General features: G+C 42.0%; 3 protein-coding genes across 3 annotated transcripts; 2 read left to right on the plus strand and 1 right to left on the minus strand.

Moving 5' to 3' along the window:
- Positions 1 to 1,349: 1,349 nt before the first annotated feature.
- zgc:174917 (uncharacterized protein LOC565650 homolog) lies at positions 1,350 to 3,824 on the plus strand. Its single transcript, XM_041944589.1, has 7 exons — positions 1,350 to 1,485; positions 1,981 to 2,175; positions 2,464 to 2,719; positions 2,804 to 2,895; positions 3,049 to 3,188; positions 3,277 to 3,381; positions 3,461 to 3,824. Exons 2-7 carry the CDS (start codon positions 2,040 to 2,042, stop codon positions 3,545 to 3,547), a joined length of 816 nt encoding a protein of 271 aa, XP_041800523.1. The 5' UTR covers positions 1,350 to 1,485; positions 1,981 to 2,039; the 3' UTR covers positions 3,548 to 3,824.
- A 1,040-nt stretch (positions 3,825 to 4,864) lies between these two features.
- Positions 4,865 to 6,410, minus strand: si:ch211-153b23.5 (uncharacterized protein LOC321177 homolog). The gene is made up of 5 exons (XM_041944493.1): positions 6,360 to 6,410; positions 5,931 to 6,043; positions 5,600 to 5,771; positions 5,313 to 5,514; positions 4,865 to 5,220 (listed from the first exon to the last, which is right to left on the minus strand). The coding sequence occupies exons 2-5, from the start codon at positions 6,036 to 6,038 to the stop codon at positions 5,028 to 5,030; spliced, it is 675 nt and encodes a 224-aa protein (XP_041800427.1). The 5' UTR covers positions 6,039 to 6,043; positions 6,360 to 6,410; the 3' UTR covers positions 4,865 to 5,027.
- A 635-nt stretch (positions 6,411 to 7,045) lies between these two features.
- On the plus strand, positions 7,046 to 11,114 carry si:ch211-153b23.4 (uncharacterized protein LOC335392 homolog). The gene is made up of 9 exons (XM_041944480.1): positions 7,046 to 7,097; positions 7,443 to 7,556; positions 7,658 to 9,334; positions 9,432 to 9,531; positions 9,623 to 9,771; positions 9,866 to 9,978; positions 10,064 to 10,153; positions 10,248 to 10,370; positions 10,484 to 11,114. Exons 1-9 carry the CDS (start codon positions 7,046 to 7,048, stop codon positions 10,679 to 10,681), a joined length of 2,616 nt encoding a protein of 871 aa, XP_041800414.1. The 3' UTR covers positions 10,682 to 11,114.
- The last annotated feature ends 10,441 nt before the right edge of the window (positions 11,115 to 21,555 follow it).

The following is a 21,555-nucleotide window of genomic DNA, read 5'->3' on the forward strand; positions in this document are numbered from 1 at the left end:
TGACTCTGGAGGGTGCTGCCGAGTTGATGTTTCCTCCTGCTTCTTGGTCACTGGTCCACATCTGAGCTGGCACACTGACACATATCATCACACAATAAAGAAGGGACCAAAAGGTTATCTGGGGGGTTTCTTCTGTGAATTATTTTTCAAGGACTAATGCACACCCACTGGTTTCTGGTCACTGTGAAGGAAGTTAAAATATGGATACTGCCGATTCTTCTGCGGTTTCCTCAAACCTGGCTCCCACAGTTTTCTCAAAAAGAAACTGGCAACTTGTGCGCACACTGTGAAGTATCTTCCCCTTTCACATCTACAAAACAAAATAAAAGGAACTGGTCAATAAGTAGACAGAGATAATAAGTGATTGCATGAAAATGATTACTGGGAAGGGAATGAGAGGTTTATGTGTTTTTCGTTTTTGCTCATCCACACGTGTTGGGAGAGCAGGTGGTGTTTTATAGTTTTTCTCATTTCTACATTTTTTTGTTTTTAATTCATTCTGGGGCAAAAATATTGTGATGCTCAAGTTTTAAAAAAGAGTTGCTGCATTTTCATTATTTTGTTGTTTTCCATTAATATGTGTTTTGAGATATTGTGGTTGGGTTGTTTTAGATAAGTCAGTAAGAGGATCCAAAGGAAATACTGGAAGGCCTTTTTTTTAATTGAATAAAATGTAAGGTTCAGTTCTCCTTCCAAATCTGCTTTTTTGTGACTAACCTTTTATTTACTTTTTATACCATTTATGCAGAATGGCATCAAAAATGCCTGATTTTCAACATAATGTGGTGTCACATCTACACAATCACTCACATAAACCAAAAATCTTTGAATACTTGAAATGAAAATAACCCATCATCATATTTACTTGTTGGCCAAAATGTCATGTGAAAGGATTTTCTCTCCTGTTAATCATTCTTCACCTTGCCCCCGTTCACACACCTACACATCCATCATCGTTCCTCCACTAATTCCTGGCAAGGAACAGAAAAGTTGAATATGAGGTTGCGATGACTTGGAATGCTGAGTGAAAATGAGTTCCTGTCAGATAAGAATGTTTCTGTCACATCAGTGTGGGCCACTGTCAAAATGACAAAAAAAACAGCCCTCATGTCTATAAATATTTGAGTATCTGTTTCCTGGTGGTGAAACATGATGTTAGTCATGTCAGTAGAGATAAAACATAGCCTCTGAAAAAGGTGTCATGTTACATTAGTTGCTAAATATCCTAAAATGCCACACCACACCTGGACCGCACAACAATGCATGTCAGACTGCATCACTGTGTCACGGGTTTTCCCTCTCAGTTATCTTCCTTCGAAACGTTAAATCACATGTGACATGATTCTAGGGAACTGTGAGGTGCGGACAAAGGAAGAGGAGTTTCCAGAAGGTGCTCTGTGCAGTATATAACCTCTGCCACAGAAGAGCTCGACAGTATCCAGAGCCCAGACTCACAGAGAGAGAAGAAGGCTGAACAGCGGACAGGTATGGAGACAACACAATACTACATTTTTTTTTTACTGAATAGTAGTATAATATATATATATATATATATATAAAAGGCTTTACGTCACTTTTGCATCACTGTGGGTGGAGTGTGTGTATATGGCTCACAGGGTCATGGAGGCCGAAGGACAGTTTTCACTCTTTGTCCACTATAATGAGTGAGCTGCTCTCTCCCTGACCTGTGTGTCAACAGATCTCATACCTTAACAAAGAGACTCAAACATAGACAGTAGAATGGTTCACACAGGCACTGAGGTGTAGTCGCCAGGGTTATATTGGTCTTATAGGGCAGGTGGAACACGACCCACCTAAATGTGGTTAGATGTTTTCCCCATCAGGTGAGCTGGGCAGGGCACACCTTCTTTTTATGTCTGCATAAACAACTAAAATTCAACTAGGTGGAAAACACAGTCTTAGAATATGTTTAAACGTCGCTTTCTCTCTGTTCTTCCCCCTGACCTCCACCACAAACAGTTCGTACCTTATAAATTTTACAAGCAGACGGCCCGAGGCATCAGCAGAGAAGCAGTCTAATGGAGATGATTACACCCATGGATGAACTGCAAGAGATCTACAACCAGCAGGGCTTCCTCTCAGCGCTGCCTGTGTTGGATGAGATGCAGCTGAGGGAGGCCAGGAACGCCTTTTCTGAGCTGGAGAGGGAATTTGGTTAGTGCCGCTGGAAGAGGAAGGAGGATGAGGAGGGGAGGGATGAAAAGGGACACGAGTTAGTCAGTAAAAAAGGGAGAGCAAGCAGAAGTAATTGAAAATGATAACTAATTAGATCCCATTTGGTTATCAGGAAAGTGGTTGTGTGTCTGTGTGTTGTTGTAATCCTCAAAATTAATCCTCACTCACCATTTAGTGTCTGTCTTGCTTTTAGTTCCACATAAAACTTAATGTAACAGGATCATTTGCCTGTGAATGGGTTTATATTATATGTTTGCATGTTTCCAGGTGAAGCGTACACCCAGTACAGCCTCCACAATGTTCACCTTCAGTACCCATGGGTAAGCAACCTGACCAAACACCCTCAAATCTTGCGAGTGGTCAAGGCCATCCTGGGCCCTGACGTCATCCTGCTGGACTCCCGCTTCATCTGTAAATACCCGGCGCTCAAACCGGACATCGAGGAGAATGATGCACAAACCAAAGCTGATGGGAGCGGAGGAGAGAATGGACTTCCGTATGTGGCCTGGCATCAGGACATGAGGTAGATTCACACGCTGAAAACACGCTGTAAGGTTTTGTTTTGCTTTGTGTTGGTTTCGTCTCACTGTAGCTGTTTTGCTCGCAGGTATTGGGGGATCGATGGTGGGCCTGTTCTCTCTGTGTGGCTCGCTTTTGATGACTCGCTGGAGGAGAACGGTGCCCTTCGAGTCATCCCAGGTACCCTTGGCCACTATTTTTTTCTTCTCCTGCAAGTTTATGCCTTCAGCCACTGTCCTGGTTGGACCTCAGATAAATAAAAGCAGACCTGTCTCATGAAAATGACTCTCACCACAGACTATAAAAACATTTTGGACTTTTTTTGTCCTGTAGGTAGCCACTGCGCTGGCATGTTGCCCCATCACCAAGCCATCCGCCCTGGAAACATGCTGTCAGTCAATCAGGAGATCCCAGAGGAGCTGGTGAAGGCTGATGAGTCTGTGCTTTGCCCTCTGCTAGCCGGCCAGATGTCTGTGAGTGGTTTCCTGTTAATCATGGCAGGTTTTATGAAGAAGTTTGAGCGCGATGCAGGTTGAGTTAATTATTTATTTGTGTTGATAGATTCATGATGGATTCCTCGTCCATGCCAGCGACCCCAACACATCCCAGAAGAGGCGCTGCGGGTTTGTGATCCGCTATGTTCCCACCCGTGCATACCCGATACATGTGAGACAAACCCAAATGTGTTCATTTTTACTTTCAGTGTCAGATTTGCTCCATTTATTGATCCTGATTCTCTCTGCAGGATCCTGATCGTCCCAGGAAATTTCATGCGACACAGTTGGCCTGTGGAAGTGATCAGTTCCATCACTTCTCCAGCAAAACCATATGAATACTGCCCTCACTCCTCACACTTACTTCTGCACTTTACAGGAATATTTCTGACTTAGGTCAAATATCTACTTTATGTTATGAATAATACAATTAATCAAAAATAGGTGTAAATTTCTACGGCATCATTGGTACTATACTGTATTGAAATGTCTCAGCTGTGAATAGATGATTGATAAAATGTTCTTCCAAAGTTCGGAATGTGTGGGCATTGTATTGTGCCATATATGGATGCAACTGTACTGTTTTAAACTGCTTTAAAATAAACTGGCAAAATAATCTGACACTGTTGAGTCTCAGTGTTTCTGTTTACTCAGTTTGCTTAAGTTAGCAAATTATCTAGGACTTGTACAGCTTTACCAATGGCAATGAAAAGCTGATTTATGATATGAACACTTCAGTCACTGAAGCCCAAACAGCTTGTTGTGATGGAAAATCTGTAAAATATCTGCATATAAAAGAGTTAATGAAGTTGATTAGGAGTTCATTAACTTACTCTAAGGGACTGCGATTTGCACAGCAACTCAAAATCAGAACAAAAAATGGACGATATGACATCAGGTGAAAAAACAAGTGTTATAGCTTGATATAAACACCTGCTTGTATGAATTCAAGGTGTGTTTTAAGTAAATAAACTTTAGTATTTTGGATCCATGATTCACTCAGCAGTCATGAATTCAGACCAGACTCAGTGAAAGTGTTCTTGCACAAAGCACTGTTCCATTCCAAGCTTGCCTTTTTGCACATTTAATGCACAAAATTTGTCCAAATGTAGCATAGTGTACTGTATAATTTCAGATATTGAATGTTTTGAGTTTTCCTGTTCTGAGCTGCAGTCATTTATTGACTCTTTTGAGGAAATCTTGTTTCACTTCCTGCAAGAGGATTTCAGAAATATGGAGGAAACGTTTTAACACTACCGGAAGCTACAACTGCACTTGAACCATCGGTTCGAAGATTGTGGGTTGTAGCAAACTAGCAGACAAGCAAACGGAAAGGTGGTGCTGTCCCGAAGTTAAATATGTAAATCACCTATACACGAAAGCCACGTATGGGTCCAAAGGTTAAAAATATTGAATTGCTTCATTGTATTCATCTCTATGCTGGGTCCTTCTTGGTTAACATACAGGTGCCTGGAAAGGTCCTGAAACTGCATCATAAACCCCTCCATGTTAAGTTTCCTCCATGACAAGTACAAGACCATATAAAGAATATAGAAGAATATGAGAATATCATAACTATATTCATGCTGTGGATTTTCTGTGATTTTCATTGTTTGATTTGAATTAAAAAAAAGGAAACAGCAGATTTGTAACTTGTAGTGTGACCTTTATTGAAAATCTTAAAACAACACAGTGAGGATATAACATCAGATGAGTGCTGAGAGATAAGTGTTATAACTTGATATAAACGCCACACTTACACAGAAATCACAATTTGTTTTAAAGCAGATGAATACCCAGTGTGTGATTGGAGACCTCTCAAGCTAGTTTCAGTGTCTCTTTAACCATGACTCCTATTCCATCATAAACCTGATGAATGGGAGCGTTGCACATGAACGCACAAGTGGTGACCAGCTTATTTTTGACATCAACGTGCGCTTTCAGCACATCCGTGTTGACGTGTTTGCAGCCCAGCTCCTTCACGGCGCCTGCCGTCTGAGCGTACGGCCACCTGACGACCAAAAGAGAGGGAAGGTTAGAGCTGCAGATTGAGACGTGCTTGTAACCATAGACAATCTGATGATGGGAAGCTATTTCACACACATTTCACACTCTTTGTCCTGCCCCACAGTGAGCTCGCAGCTGGGCAGGATTTTGGCAGCGAGGACGGGAGAGATGCAGCACATGCCCAGCGGCTTTCCGGCTTTGTGGAAAGCCTTGATGAGCTTCTCGACTTGTGGCTGGATGGTGCAGTCCTTGTTCTTCACTGCCCAGTCGCTCAGGTTCTTAGCCACACCAAAGCCCCCTGAATGAGAACACGTGGTGCAGGTGAGAAAAACGGGAAGAGGTGTGAAATACTTTGTTTCTCTGTGTTCATTTATTCATCTAACCTGGGAAGATGACGGCATCAAATGCTGAAACATCTAACTTAGCCAGATCGGCGACGTCTCCCCTGGCGATGCGAGCACTTTCCTGCAGGACGTTTCTTTTCTCCTCCGTAGGCTTCCCCTCACAGTGATTCACAACATGCATCTGATCTACATTTGGAGCAAACATCTGCACCTGAAATGAAACATGTGACGCTTTTAATGACAGTGCTCTTGCATTGCTGAAGAAGTCCACAGAAACACAGATGTGAAAGCTGCAAGGTCCCTCTAAATAGGGCTGGATGCAGAGGTTTGATAACAGATAAATACACTGTGGTACATTTACTTATCTTACTTTTGCATCAGCCCGACTCAGATGGACGAGGACGGCGGAGGCCTCGTGGACCTCTGTGCCATCATAGACCCCACAGCCGGAGAGAATGACTGCAACACGCTTCACCATGGTTCCTATGAAACACAAATGAAGCACATACGTTTGGTGTCATATCGTGTTTATCCCCCACCAGACATGCAGAGCGCTGCTCCTGAGCCACCTGTTGCACCTGAGCCAGGCGACAGAGGGGTAGCAGGAGAGCTTCTGCTGCTGCCAGGCAACACATCTGACACCAGTAACCACCAGTTACTGGAAGTGTCTGGAGCCTGCAGTGCTCCTTTAATCAAACAATCAAGTCTGAAATCAACATGTGCTTGTTCCTAGAATATCAGGAGGAAGCACTGGTTCAGTCTGGATAAAAGGAGAGAAGACAGCGTAGGTAGATCTCACCTTGTTTTGGGGCTGCTGGCCTGGCTTTAGACTCTGTGTGATGGAGCTGTTCGGCAGCGGTGTGCTGGCTGAGCTCTGAGGCAGACTCTTTATAGTCCTGCCCGCCTCTCTGTCTCCTCCTCCCACAACCTGCAGTCCTAAACACTGACATCACCAGACAGGTAACCAGGAACTCGGCGGTGGGGAAATGCTGAATCATTCTTGGTTATCGATTAACAATAAGAGTAATGTAACGAGGGAACTGAACAATCACACTATTTGTTTAGTTTTTTTTTCACATTTGAATGTACATGCTCTAATTTTTGAATGTTGAAGGCAGATAAAGATTTAGAATTCATTCATTTATGACTAAAGTGAATAAATGTATAACTGGTGCTTTATGTAGGATATGAATGTCAGTCTTGTCCTTATTTACGTTTTATTGAGCACAGCTGGAGGAAAAATATTCACCTATAAAGATAATAAGATTATGAATGGAGTTATGATCGCATTTGCATCACCCGAGGCTACAGGTGTGTCAGGTGCGTTTACTGTGATATGAAATTGACAGCGATAGTCTCCTCGGACCGTGACGGTACTTTCCCCCGGCCAGGTGCAGCTCCTCCTCCTCTCAAGTTACTCCTGCGTGCTGACGTCACGCGGCTATATAAAGCGCTGCCTCGCGACCTCAGACATGTACTCCCGCTATGGCTCAGCGCTCGCTGCACGTGTCCGTCGGCATCCTGGGCATCGCTGGAGGTAAGCTTCTGTTTTAATGTTTTTTTATTTTTAAGTTCAGTCGTGCCAAGCACGCATAAGCTGCTTCCTGCTGTTATTCTATGTTTTTATGGTTGTTTTATTTCAATATTCTAAAAAATAATGTCTGGGCTTCACATTTTTAAAAATGATGCTGTGCTGTGTGCGTTTTGGAATCTAACACGTACAAAACTAAAGCAGCTGCTTCCACCATTAGAGCAGGCAAAAATGCACCATCTTTTTGACCAGCTGTTTTTAATGTTAAAATGAAAGTGCTGTAACGTAGTAATTTTCAGTTTGTTTTCAGTTAGTTGGCTCGAGGTAACAGGGTTTTGTTCTGCCTCATAGGTTCTCTCCTGCTTTTGGTGAACGACTATGGCAGCACACCTGAAAAAAACCTAATCCCCTATACTGCACTGGGGATTCTGCTCCTCATCATTGCCGCCCTCTTGGCTTATACAGGTTGGTTTTGCGCATCAATCCGCTCCTTTCTCATCTTGACTGATTTGTGTTTGTGTATAGGAATCCTAATCCGCCCTCTCTGTTTCCTCTTTGTCTCTCAGGTGTCTGTCGCAGTCTGTCCCATGCCCAGCTGTTTTCCTCTCTGTGTCTGACCGTCTCTGCCCTGTGGTGTGGTTCAGGTCTGGTGTACATCCTGGTGGGGCAGGGGGTGCTGCAGCCCACAGAGCTGAGATCATCACTGGTCCCGGGCCTGGCGGCGTTCACCTTAGCCCTGCTAATAATAGCCAGCGTAGCAGTCGTAGCGAGGAAAATAGTTCTTTTTCTCTTAGCTCTTGGCATTAGCTTAGCATGTGCCCATCAAATCGCCGGTTTGTCAGCTGCAGGTTTTGGTCAGTCTGCCACGGCTGCTAACTACTTTATCGTGTGTCTGGTGGGTCTTTACTTCGGGTCTGGACGCCTGCTGTCCACCATCACTCAAGGTAAAGTGGAGCCTCCGGGAACAGGCCTGAAGAGCAAAGCTGACCTGAAAACAGAGCAGAGTCGGAGCTGCGTTGATGCAGTGTCAGTAGGTCTGGTGATGAACTTGCTGTCCGCCTCTGTGCTAGCCTGTCCACTGTTAGGTGTGGTCCCCCAGCTCTCCGTCGGTCACGTCCCCTGGCTGTGGACAGCTGGAGTCTTCCAGCTTGCCATGTGTGTCCTCTTCTACCGCGCCATGGACACACTAGCTGCCACCTTCTATGGCTTCACTGCTGTGCTGAAGTTTGCAGAGGGCTACAGTGCTCTCCTATCATTTTACTCAATTGAGCCTTACTCCCCTGTCCCCTTCCCTGTTGTCTTCTCTGTGCTTTTCTCCGTCCTGGCTCTGTTCAGTTGCCAGAAGAGCTTACTGGAGGGGCTCTACCAGTTATTCTTTGTAGCTTATTGTATCTCCATCGCAGCCCAGCCTCAAGGCTTCTTCCAAGGAGGCACACAGGGTGTGCAGGCGGCTATATTTGTCGTCTCTGCCTGCATGCTTTTAATTACCACATTCAATATGGTCTCAACTATGATGATTCCAACAGGGCAGGGCTACTTCAAGGCTTTAGTAACAAGGGTGCAGGGTCTCACTCTCAGAGTTCATGACAAAGAGCTCCATGCGCCTCACCTGGGCTACTCCAAGTATGCAGACGCAGAGGTGTTAGGCCACGCCTGCAGCGTGCTGGCTGCTTTTGCCATCACAGCCACAGTTGGTGACAGAAACCCTCTGTCTGTGCTGGTTCTGCCCTGGGTGGTGGTGGCTGGAGGGGCACTCCAGCTGCTCTGCGGTTCAGTAGCTTTTGCTCGGGGCAAAACCTTTGAGAGCACAGTGTTCATTCTCTACGGGATGATGTGGACAGTGTGGGGGCTGACACGATACGGCGGCCTCTACGGTGAGAGCAGGGGCTTTGATCTGGCGGTCGGGATCATTAGCTTTATGCTGTTTAACGTTTTAGTGACAATCGCGGCGCTGTTCCTAAGTGTCGCCTGGTTTGCTTACTCCTTCACCTTCCAGCTCATACTTATTAGCTTCCTGCTGCACGCGGTAAATGCACTGCCTTACGGCTACGACATAGGAGTCACCATCATCTTTGGTCTCGTCAGTTTTTATTGTTTCCTGGCGCACATTTTCAACAGCACTTTCCAGTCCCCCCAGATCCCCTTAGGAAGACCTTTAATCAAGATGAGTGGGGTCGGGGGAGGCGCAGATATCTGTCCGCATGTACCAGCCCGCAAGGCCACGTCTGTCCAGCAGATTGCAGGTGAGAGTCTGTTAAAGAAATCAGTGCTGATTAAAAAAAAAACACACACATTTGTTACATACTTGATGTATCATTTTTCTTCATCCTCCATCTGCAGAGATCATGAAAAATGGGGGCATATGTGGAATGCCTACCGACACCGTCTATGTGCTGGTGGCAGCTTGCAACAGGCCCGACGCAGTCATCAAAGCATACAAGTGAGTTTCCATTTTATGAGCGTGTGCCCTTTTCTGCATTCATTTATTGATTCAGTCTCATTTACTCTCTAATTGCTGTGTTTGGCTTCAGGGTGAAGAAGCAGGCAGAGGACAGACCCATGTCTCTGTGGATCTCCTCCATCAAGCAGCTGGAGCCGGTGCGACACCTGCTGAGCCCTCTGCTCCTGGACTTCATGGAGGCTGCCTGGCCCTCCTCCATTAGCATGGTTATACCTAGAGGTAAGCATGCCTTTGTGGGTGCACATTTGCATGTGTACCATTGCATACTTGTGTGGGTTTTCTGAGCATCATATTGGTCTCTTGTCTCACACAGGCCCGTGGATGGACCCCTTTGGGTTAGGAGATGCGGCCAAACACATAGGGACTCCACAAAGCATTGCCATCAGAAACCCAGACTGTTCTGTGGCCACACACCTCATTAATCTGGTAAAAGCTGTGGAAAATAATCTTAAAGTGAGTGAAACCAATTATCACTCCTTTTAAAGTAAACACAACAACCTTTTTCTTGCAGGTGGGGCCCATCGCTGTAACCTCAGCCAACCCTACAGGCGAGGCAGACACAACTCACCACAACCAAGTTTATGCCAAGCTGGGCAGCAAGGTGAGGACAATATGTCAGTTTTATTAAACACAAGAGGTACTGGTGTTTAGATTTTTTTCTTGCAGAAAACCATATGTGCATTTTGTTTGGTTAGGTGGATGGAGTGTTATGTGATGGAGCCTCCCCAGAGAACATTGCATCTACTGTGGTTGACTGCACTAAGATTGAAACAGGGCATATTGGTTTCTTCAGAGTGGGTCTCATTCCTAAATCTAAGGTAAAAAAATATATATATTTATATCTCTTCTGGTTGTATTCACTCTGAATGAAGCATTTCAGCTCAGTGTATGCGTAGACTAACAGCTTCGGCTTTGTTTGGGTGTTCTGAAGGTTCTTCAGATCTTCGAGGAGGTTCAGCAGCGGCACAGACATGGGCACACGAATGATGCTTTTGAGTTTGATGTGCATCTGCCAGACACACAGAGGGACAGAAGTTCAGGAGGATCGGAGTCAGGAAGAGGATCTGGAGACTCAGCGCCATCCACAGTGTCATCTGAACAAAGTCCTGTCCTCAGAAATGAGTCATAGTATCAGCACACTACTTGAAGATTCTGCCAAATGTAACCTTAATTCAGATGACGTGTACACAAAAGGCTGTTATTAAATGAAAAATCCACATGGACATTGGATAGTTGCCACACTGTTGTTTGTACCGCCACAAGCTGTTCGTCTCAGTGTTTTATGGTGGACAAACTGATGTTTTTATCATGTTTGTCTGTTTATCTGAATGTTTTTTGCAAGAGAAAACTTTGTATTGGTATAAAATTTGTATGATGCTTTATATGCACATGGACCTAATGCACTCTTATCAGTTGTAATATGACTAACTGAACAACATTATTGTATGTCGCGTGCTATATGTAATATATTTTAATTGTTATTTTTTGCACTGTCTTCCCTTTTGTCTGGAAATACGTGACTGTACTGTATATAATTTTCATGATAAAATATACATTAAATTATTTCCAAAAGCAGTTGCAATTACTTATATAAAGTTGTTTTCATATATAATTGACCATGTGATTGTTATTATTTTATCACCGCCTAATATGAACGGGCAATATTACTTATTAACTCAGCTGAAAAGAGCAGATGCATCGCCAAATAAAGTATGTTCGATTAAAGTGTCAATTTCAATACACTCACAAGTAACCCAAAGACAAAATAAATATGATAGAATTACACTGTATTATTACTACTAATGAGCAAGAGTAAGTGTGTGGGGGTGCGGAGCTTTAACGTAGAAACCCTGAAATCACATACATCTAATTTCATGAAAGCACAAAACAGTTTTGCACAGAATTCCTCCACTTACAAAAGTGATATTTCATTATATTTATTAGTAGAAATGTGACCATTTTAAAGGTAAAATGTCAGTTTATCCAGCACTTGTCCGAGACAACTTGAGCTTAAATTGTGTGTTAACTGTCCAAACAAGAATCAGCTTCTGCCCCCCTGATATGAGTTGCATTAAGGAATACATTTAAAGACCATTGTGAAGCTGGACACCTTTATTAAAATTTGTTCCCCATTATTTTCACTTCAAACAGTCTCTCTTCTGCCACTTACAAAATGTGTACAATATATAATTTGTTTTGAGGTAATAATGTAGCTATAAAAACCACTTTAGTGACAAAAACCACAATACAAGCCAGAAAACCAGCTGACCTTTTATGTGAGACGTGTCAAGACGTTGAGAGTGTGTAAAAAGGCCACATGAGGTGATAGACGTACTCCACAATCTTTAGATTACGAGGCAGGCTCAAACACAAACATGCACACATATCAGTGCACACACTGAGTCAGACACAGCAGCCGTTAAACCAATATACACACACGTACACACACGAACGCAAACACAAACACACACACACAGTGTCCTTTGAGGGTAGTGCTTGTGATCTATCTAGCGCGCTGATGCTCCAGTGGAGACGCCTAAGGATTATTTTAACACGTGCTGCCCAGTTCGTCTCTTCTCGGACACTGTGAAATATGTTTGCTCGACAAAGCGCAACATGAGTAAGATCACCTGACACACTGTCCTGTGACTGCAGTGCCGAGCTCACAATAATGGGGAGTGTAATCTATAGAAAATCTGTAAGCAAAACGTGTTCAAGTGTTCATATGGACACCTGACTGTTATTTTAAGACAGGCTTGAAGAACCTGTTTATCCCATGACACTGCTGGCCTGTTCTGGAGTTCCCCAACAGCACCCCAGTCTTTCTTCTTCTTCTTATTATTATTATTATTATAATTATTATTATTATTATTATTATTATTATTATTATTGCTGTTGTTAGTAGGAGCATTAGTGGCAGCAAAGGTAGGATTAGTATGAGTGTTTGTGTACATTTTAATTTTTTATTTAATTCAAGCCTTTTTTTAATGTATATCCCTTAGTTTTCCTTCTTTCATCTATTCACCCTATAGACTGACACACACACACACACACACACACACTCACACACACACACTATCACTCTGTTCTGTTGTTACCTGTTAACTGGCCTGCGTTCTCTGTTCTTGTCTTCCTCGTGTGGTTTTGTCAGTGTTTCATCTTTTGTCTTGCAATCAAAGAAAAAAAAGACATAAAATAAATGTGAAAGTATCCTGTGAGCTCAGGAATCTGAATTCAGGACGTCTGTGTTACAGCTGTTCATAAATTGGCTTTAAGGTGGTGAGACAGATCTTGACAAGCTGTGGAGTGAAGTGATGTAGTGATAAAGTATGAAGAGTAAAAAAAGTTCATATGGACACCTGACTGTTATTTTAAGACAGGCTTGAAGAACCTTGTTTATCCCATGACACTGCTGGCCTGTTCTGGAGTTCCCCAACAGCACCCCAGTCTTTCTTCTTCTTCTTCTTCTTCTTCTTCTTCTTCTTATTATTATTATTGCTGTTGTTAGCATTAGTGGCAGCAAAGGTAGGATTAGTATGAGTGTTTGTGTACACTTTTAATATTTTATTTAATTCAAGCCTTTTTTTGTATAAACTATATAAATAGTTATTTAAACTATTTAAACTATAGTGAAGTGATGTAGTGATAAAGTATAAAGAGTAAAAACAGTTCTTAGAAGAAAAGTTTCTTTCTAAAAGAAAGCTTTCCTTTAGAGAACTAAGTAAGTTTGATACCTAAACCCAACATTAACAATGTGTTAGAAAGGTATTCCTGCAGGAATGAGAGAAACAATGTGTGCTACTGATGCTGCTCTGGACGTCTAACATCGCTGATGGGTTCGCTGTCAGTGACGCTGTGGCAATGAGAACAGGTTGCATATTTCTACAAACGGCCTCATATGCACAGAACACTTTGTCGCCCTCAGAGACAAACGATTATTCTTTAATTAACACAAGGCTTTTCTTTGTTCTGTGGGGGATTTCTGCACCTGCCTCTTATCAGCTTCACTTAGACAGTGCACACAATCATTAAACGATAAGAGGTGTCACTTAGAGATGCAGAAAATGCTTCTCATTCTGTGCCACTATTTGCTCAACTAAATACTTCCTACATCTTGCTGCATTTTCTGTCATTGCTGGCAGCCTGGGGTTTTTCCTTTTCGTAAGCCAGCAATTCCATCCGTCAGGCTGTCTGAACAGAAGACTGCAGTGTGTCTTCTGTTAACCCACTGACAACCTGAGGGCATCAGCACCCAGAGCCTCAGACTGCAACTTCTCACAGTGGGGATGCTGTCAGGAAGGGTTTGGGCATTTACCGCATGCAGACATGTGTTAGGTCATGATGCATGTATAAATATTTGCACATATGTTGACAGTCCAACCAGCTGTAACATTTTCAGGCTCATTGCGGTGTTTTTCTCTGCCACCAAAACATCAGCAACCATCCTCGCAACCGCATGACTTCACGCTGGGCCTTACTCTCATGCCTGTGCTTGCCCTCCTTCAGGAAGCGCATGAAGAAAGCACATTAATGTGAAAGGAGATGTTCTTTCTAAGTAATCTATCTATCATTTAATGCCGCTTGAAGGAATGGAAGGGGTTAATATGTCACCATACAGACCTTGAATTGCTCCAAAATATTTTCACCTGAACACCTTTTCCTCCTGATGAGTTACTCATTAACTGGTGTCTGATCATCGTGAGCCTATAATTGTTGTTCAGACAGGTAAAATCCCAAGGATATGTTCATCAGTGCAGCTTTGAGATACTTTCTGGGTGACGTACACTACCAGTCAAATGTCTGGACACACCTTCTCACTCCGTGGTTTTTCTTTATTTTTATTGCTTTCTACATTGTAGATTCATACTAAAGATATCAAAACTATAAAGGAACACATATGGAATTATGTAGTAAACAAAAAAGAATATGTTTTATATTTTAGATTCTTTGAAGTAGCTACCTTTTGCTTTGATGACAGCTTTGCACATTCTTAGTTTTCTCTCAATAAACTTCATGACACAGTCACCTGAAAGGGTTTTCAGTTGTGCCAGGCAAAAGTTCATTTGTGGATTTTTTTTGCCTTCTGAATGTGTGTGAGACCATCAGTTGTGTTGTGCAGAAGTAGAGTTGGTAGACAGTTAACAGCCCTGTTTGACTACTGTTATAATCCATATGATGGCAAGAACCACTCAGCTAAAACAAGAGAAATGACAGTCAGTCTTTACTCTAAGACATGAAGGTCAGTCGATCCGGAAAGGAAGACCAGGTGTTACCTCTGCTGCAGAGAAGAAGTTCATTGGCCTTAGATTAGAGCCCACAGAAATGTTTCAGAGTTCAAGTAGCAGGCACATCTCAACATCAGCTGCTCAGAGGAGACGACGTGAATCAGGCCTTCGTGGTCGAATAGCTGCAAAGAAACCACGACTAAGGAAGAACAACAAGACAAAGAGACTCGTTTGGGCCAAGAAACACAATAATGCACATTAGACCGGTGGAACTCTGTACTCTGGTCTGATGAGTCCAAATTTGCCCGCCATGTCTTTGTGAGACGCGTGCTGGTGACACCGTTGGTGATTTATTCAAAATTCAAAGCACACTTAACCAGCATGGCGACCACAGCATTCTGCAGCGACATGCCATCCTATCCGGTTTGCGTTTAGTTGGACTATCATTTGATTTGCAACAGGACAATGACCCCAAACACACCTACAAGCTATGTAAGGGCTATTTGACCAAGAAGGAGAGCGATGGAGTGCGATAAGCTGGCCTCCACCATCACCTCACCTAAACCCAACCTAGAAAGGTGTGAGATGTGTTGGACCGCAGAGGGAAGGTGAAAGAGCAAACAAGTGCTCAGCACCTTCAGTATGAATCAACAATGCAAAAACTAATAAAAATAAAGAAAAACCACTGAGTGAGAAGGTGTGTCCAGACTTTTGACTGGTAGTGTACGTGAAAAACAACAAGGAAAATTCACAGATATTTCCTTATTGTTACAGAATCCCGTTATCAGGAAAATGATAAACCTCAATAAGAGGTTTCTGTGCTCCGATTAGATTTTAAGGATCCAGGATCCTTATCATTACGTACAGGATAGCCCCACCTTTCAAGCAGTCTTAGCCTGATCTATCAGGAAAATAAGATTTCTTCCTGTAAAGATTACTTTGTGATGAACTTTAGAAATGATATGATTTCTGTCATTAAAACAATTACATAAGGCAGCACATATAACGATGACCACACAGAAAGTAGGGAGACATTTTTCTCCCTCGTTAAGTTCAAAATGAGACTATTTGCTGACATGTTGAGCTGTTAAACCTCAATAAGAGGTTTCTGTGCTCCGATTAGATTTTAAGGATCCAGGATCCTTATCATTACGTACAGGATAGCCCCACCTTTCAAGCAGTCTCAGAGTGATCTCTCAGGAAAATAAGATTTCTTCCTGTAAAGATTACTTTGTGATGAACTTTAGAAATGATATGATTTCTGTCATTAAAACAATTACATAATGCAGCACAAATAACCATGACCACGCAGAAAGCGGAGTATGTAGTCACGTGACGTAAACAAATTTACTTGGATTTATTTATTTATTTATTTATTGCATTTTTCACATAACCCAATCAATTACATGTAGACATATGGGTCTATGTTAATTATGAAAGACAATTTATTTGGAAGCAGTTTGTGTTGTGTGGCCTGGCGGCATCAGTCTATCCCCCTCCACTCTCAGGAGCAAGTTGACGTGACAACGAGAGCACCCAAGCGCCCTCTCAGCTAACTTGACATGGAAATAAGCGGTAGTCTAGAAAACCAGTGAGTTTTGTTTTGACTTTAGTTTATTTGTTTTGTTTTGTTTTTTTGACGGCGCTCGGGCGCGGCGCCCTCATACGCCCTCACATAGATTGTGCCCGGGCGCTCGCCCACATTGCCCATAGCAAAAACCGGCCCTGCAGAGGTGTGTCATTAAATCTGCCGCACCATCGTGCCAGAAACGCTGGATGCACCGGAAGAAGCCTAAAAAATAAGTTTCCTTTGTTTGCAATCACACCTTAAAAATGAAACGCAGTGACTCTAAGCTGTCTTTCTGGATTTCTTAACTGATATGTGCCTTATAATAAAAGACATAACACTTCATTATAGCATGATCACCAAAATGGCATCACACATGAATAAACATTGATTGAAATTTATGTCAGCTCTCGTCAGGGTGTTAACGTCCTGAACTTTGTGAAATCAGCATGAGCTGGTTCACTGCACTTGTGTGGCTCCAGGGATGGAGACGCGAGTCTGTCAGTCCTCCATCACTGTAGTTTCAGACGCCTCCATCAGCTTCAGCTGCGCCTCGTGTTTGGTGTCAATCAACAAATGTTGGCATGATAACGTACTAAACTAAAGACGGTGAACATGGTGAACATCATACCTGCTAAACCTGACTTTGTTAGCATTGTCATTGTGAGCATGTTAGCCTGCTGATGTTAGCATTCATTTCCAAGCACTGCTGTGTCTACAGCTGTAAGCAGAGTGTGGCTGTTTGGTAGTTTTTCATTTAAAATGACAGTATGGGTTCAGTCACATTATTGTCACATGTAAGTCTTTCTTGTTTGTTTAATAAAGCTCTTCGCCCGTCTCTAAAATGCCTTCAATAGCTTTTTAAGCTCTTTTCCACCTGATTCAATGCTTCTTGGTAATGAGTTACTCAGTAAGAGCAGTGGCTCTGGGAAACAACAAGGAAAATTCACAGATATTTCCTTATTGTTACAGAATCCCGTTATCAGGACAGTGATTAACTAAATAAATAAGAGGTTTCTGTGCTCCGATTAGATTTTAAGGATCCAGGATCCTTATCATTACGTACAGGATAGCCCCACCTTTCAAGCAGTCTTAGCCTGATCTCTCAGGAAAATAAGATTTCTTCCTGTAAAGATTACTTTGTGATGAACTTTAGAAATGATATGATTTCTGTCATTAAAACAATTACATAATGCAGCACAAATAACCATGACCACGCAGAAAGTAGGGAGACATTTTTCTCCCTCGTTAAGTTCAAAATGAGACTATTTGCTGACATGTTGAGCTGTAGTCTACAATGTGCAAAGTCGGCTCTTTTTCTGCAGTGTAGTGCATGCTTCTCTGCTTTCTTTTTAGTTTTTATCAGTAACATCTTGTAATTTTTAGTAACATAATACATTATTTTGATATTATATATCTATGCATATATATATATATATATATATATATATATATATATATATATATATATTACAAGAGGTGTGTAATTTAATCTGCCGCACCATCGTGCCAGAAATGCTGGATGTCCCAGAAGAAGCCTGAAATTGAGTTTCCTTTACAAACGAATAACTATTCATAGAATTTATGGCATCACAACTGATTCAAACTCGTTATTTGTTTCCACAGATTTATTCAGCGCCAAAATGCACAGTGAGCTTAAAAACATGCAGTAAAAGGAGAGAAGTTTTCTGTTCCACCCTCAAATTAGCATTAAATTAGCAGTAAATTACAGTAGAATTTAAATCTATCAATGAAGGTTTAAAGAATGATTAAACATTTACAATTGTCATTTCATAAAGACATTGGGATATTATCTTAACTTATTTGAATCAAAGTTCTTACAGTTTTATTTCTGCCAGAATCAAACAGCTCAGAAACAAACTGTTAATTCATTTTTCAGAGTGCACGCTTCCTCTGTTTTCATTTTTTGTTTTTATCAGTGACATCTTGTTATTTTCAGTTGCGAAACAAATTCATGAGAAACGTCTTGTTAAGTTACTCAGCTTTGCTGACAAACCACAACAATCAGAGGTGCAGAGGCGGTTCTGCCTAGACTAGCGCCCTGGGCAAACCATCGCTAGACCCCCCCCGTGGTAGACATGTTATTCACAGCATTTATAGTGTTTACAAAAGTAAAAAAAAATTGCAAAAATGCACACATAACACCACCCACCCACACACAGTCATGCACACACACACACACACCTGAGGACTCCTGCAACGAACATGTTGCTGAGGAGGTAGATGGCTCCTCATCAGACTCCAGGACCATGTCTGTGGCTGCTGTGCAAGCGTCTGAGCCTCATTTTGGCCAGTGGGTGCTCCAGCCCCAAAATATTGCAGAATTGCCCCTGAATTTACAATTAAGATACAAAATGCAAGTTAGATCACACTGACATCACACATGCATCAGTTACCCAATTAAAATGACCATAATGCACATTTTATTAACATTTGTTAACATTCTATTAACTAAGCATAACATACTACAAATTATTTATAAGCTATATCACATGTAGCTTACAAAATGCCATGTCAATGTATGTTAGAAGTTATTAGCATATAGCGTATAGGAATAATAAAGTCCACAGTCAGGACGGCTGTGTGAATTTGCACTTGTTGTGTTGCAAACACAAACTGGACTAGGTTGCTCATGGGTGAAATTAGTTGCATGACATGATGCCTCAGTTCTAATAGTTGCTAGTTCAGCAAAACTAAATATCAAATACAGTCGTCTTCTGTAGCTTAGCAACATATTGCTAAGCTACATACTGCATACCTTTTTCTTTTGCCCGTTTCTCCTCTTCTTCTTTTTTTCTTCTTCGAAACTGGGCACCTGATGACTTCTTTGGTCTTTTAGTTTGATCCATGATCTTCATTTAAGGCACAACTCCATAACATGACCTTTCACATTACCTTTTGCCAACACTGTCAGTCAACCGGAGTATGTAGTCACGTGACGTAAACAAATTTACTTGGATTTATTTATTTATTGCATTTTTCACATAACCCAATCAATTACATGTAGACATATGGGTCTATGTTAATTATGAAATACAATTTATTTGGAAGCAGTTTGTGTTGTGTGGCCTGGCGGCATCAGTCTATCCCCCTCCCCCCTCCCCCCTCCCCCTTGCCTCTTCGGACAGTGTCCGAAAGACACACACAACCTGTATAACTCTCAGGAGCAAGTTGACGTGACAACGAGAGCACCCAAGCGCCCTCTCAGCTAACTTGACATGGAAATAAGCGGTAGTCTAGAAAACCGGTGAGTTTTGTTTTGACTTTAGTTTATTTGTTTTGTTTTGTCTTTTTGACGGCGCTCGGGCGCGGCGCCCTCATACGCCCTCACATAGATTGTGCCCGGGCGCTCGCCCACATTGCCCATAGCAACAACCGGCCCTACAGAGGTGTGTCATTAAATCTGCCGCACCATCGTGCCAGAAGCGCCGGATGCACCGGAAGAAGCCTGAAAACTGAGTTTCCTCAGTATAGCCCCACCTTTCAAGCAGTCTTAGCCTGATCGATCAGTGACATCTTGTTATTTTAGTTACATAACAAATTACTTGAGAAACTTGTAAAGTTACTCAGCTTTAATGACAAACCACAACAATCGGAGGTGTGTCATTAAATCTGCCGCACCATCGTGCCAGAAATGCTGGATGTCCCAGAAGAAGCCTGAAAACTGAGTTTCCTTTACAAACAAATAACTATTTCTAGAATTTCTGCAGTCACAACTGATTCAAACTCGTTATTTGTTTCCACAGATTTATTCAGCACCAAAATGCACAGCGAGCTTAAAAACATGCAGTAAAAGGAGAGAAGTTTTCTGTTCCACCCTCAAATTAGCATTAAATTAGCAGTAAATTACAGTAGAATTTAAATCTATCAATGAAGGTTTAAAGAATGATTAAACATTTACAATTGTCATTTCATAAAGACATTGGGATATTATCTTAACTTATTTGAATCAAAGTTCTTACAGTTTTATTTCTGCCAGAATCAAACAGCTCAGAAACAAATGGTTAGTTCGTTTTTCAGAGTGCACGCTTCCTCTGTTTTCATTTTTTGTTTTTATCAGTGACATCTTGTTATTTTCAGTTGCCAAACAAATTCATGAGAAACGTCTTGTAAAGTTACTCAACTTTGATGACAAACCACAACAATCTGACGTGTGTCATTAAATCTGCCGCACCATCGTGCCAGAAACGCTGGATGCACCGGAAGAAGCCTGAAAACTGAGTTTCCTCAGTATAGCCCCACCTTTCAAGCAGTCTTAGCCTGATCTATCAAGAATTTTTTTGTTTTGTTTTCATCAATGACATCTTGTTATTTTTAGTTACATAGCAAATTACTTGAGAAACGTCTTGTAAAGTTACTCAGCTTTAATGACAAACCACAACAATCAGAGGTGTGTAATTTAATCTGCCGCACCGTCATGCCAGAAACGCTGGATGTCCCGGAAGAAGCCTAAAAAATAAGTTTCCTTTGTTTGCAATCACACCTTAAAAATGAAACGCAGTGACTCTAAGCTGTCTTTCTGGATTTCTTAACTGATATGTGCCTTATAATAAAAGACATAACACTTCATTATAGCATGATCACCAAAATGGCATCACACATGAATAAACATTGATTGAAATTTATGTCAGCTCTCGACAGGGTGTTAACGTCCTGAACTTTGTGAAATCAGCATGAGCTGGTTCACTGCACTTGTGTGGCTCCAGGGATGGAGACGCGAGTCTGTCAGTCCTCCATCACTGTAGTTTCAGACGCCTCCATCAGCTTCAGCTGCGCCTCGTGTTTGGTGTCAATCAACAAATGTTGGCATGATAACGTACTAAACTAAAGACGGTGAACATGGTGAACATCATACCTGCTAAACCTGACTTTGTTAGCATTGTCATTGTGAGCATGTTAGCCTGCTGATGTTAGCATTCATTTCCAAGCACCGCTGTGTCTACAGCTGTAAGCAGAGTGTGGCTGTTTGGTAGTTTTTCATTTAAAATGACAGTATGGGTTCAGTCACATTATTGTCACATGTAAGTCTTTCTTGTTTGTTTAATAAAGCTCTTCGCCCGTCTCTAAAATGCCTTCAATAGCTTTTTAAGCTCTTTTCCACCTGATTCAATGCTTCTTGGTAATGAGTTACTCAGTAAGAGCAGTGGCTCTGGGAAACAACAAGGAAAATTCACAGATATTTCCTTATTG

The sequence above is a fragment of the Chelmon rostratus genome, chromosome 9 (genome assembly GCF_017976325.1).
Source record: "Chelmon rostratus isolate fCheRos1 chromosome 9, fCheRos1.pri, whole genome shotgun sequence".
Taxonomy (NCBI): Eukaryota; Metazoa; Chordata; class Actinopteri; order Chaetodontiformes; family Chaetodontidae; genus Chelmon; species Chelmon rostratus.

What these genes read in the sequence shown, in the direction of transcription:
- zgc:174917 (XM_041944589.1), top strand. Translation starts at nt 2,040, where the DNA reads ATGGAGATGATTACACCCATGGATGAACTGCAAGAGATCTACAACCAG. An exon ending in TGCCCTTCGAGTCATCCCAG is followed by an intron (nt 2,896 to 3,048) that starts GTACCCTTGGCC and finishes TTTGTCCTGTAG; the next exon opens with GTAGCCACTGCGCTGGCATG. An exon ending in CCCGTGCATACCCGATACAT is followed by an intron (nt 3,382 to 3,460) that starts GTGAGACAAACC and finishes TTCTCTCTGCAG; the next exon opens with GATCCTGATCGTCCCAGGAA.
- si:ch211-153b23.5 (XM_041944493.1), bottom strand. Translation starts at nt 6,038, where the DNA reads ATGGTGAAGCGTGTTGCAGTCATTCTCTCCGGCTGTGGGGTCTATGAT. An exon ending in TGAGTCGGGCTGATGCAAAA is followed by an intron (nt 5,772 to 5,930) that starts GTAAGATAAGTA and finishes GTTTCATTTCAG; the next exon opens with GTGCAGATGTTTGCTCCAAA. An exon ending in TGATGCCGTCATCTTCCCAG is followed by an intron (nt 5,515 to 5,599) that starts GTTAGATGAATA and finishes GTTCTCATTCAG; the next exon opens with GGGGCTTTGGTGTGGCTAAG.
- si:ch211-153b23.4 (XM_041944480.1), top strand. Translation starts at nt 7,046, where the DNA reads ATGGCTCAGCGCTCGCTGCACGTGTCCGTCGGCATCCTGGGCATCGCT. An exon ending in CGCCCTCTTGGCTTATACAG is followed by an intron (nt 7,557 to 7,657) that starts GTTGGTTTTGCG and finishes TTTGTCTCTCAG; the next exon opens with GTGTCTGTCGCAGTCTGTCC. An exon ending in CCACACACCTCATTAATCTG is followed by an intron (nt 9,979 to 10,063) that starts GTAAAAGCTGTG and finishes TTTTTCTTGCAG; the next exon opens with GTGGGGCCCATCGCTGTAAC.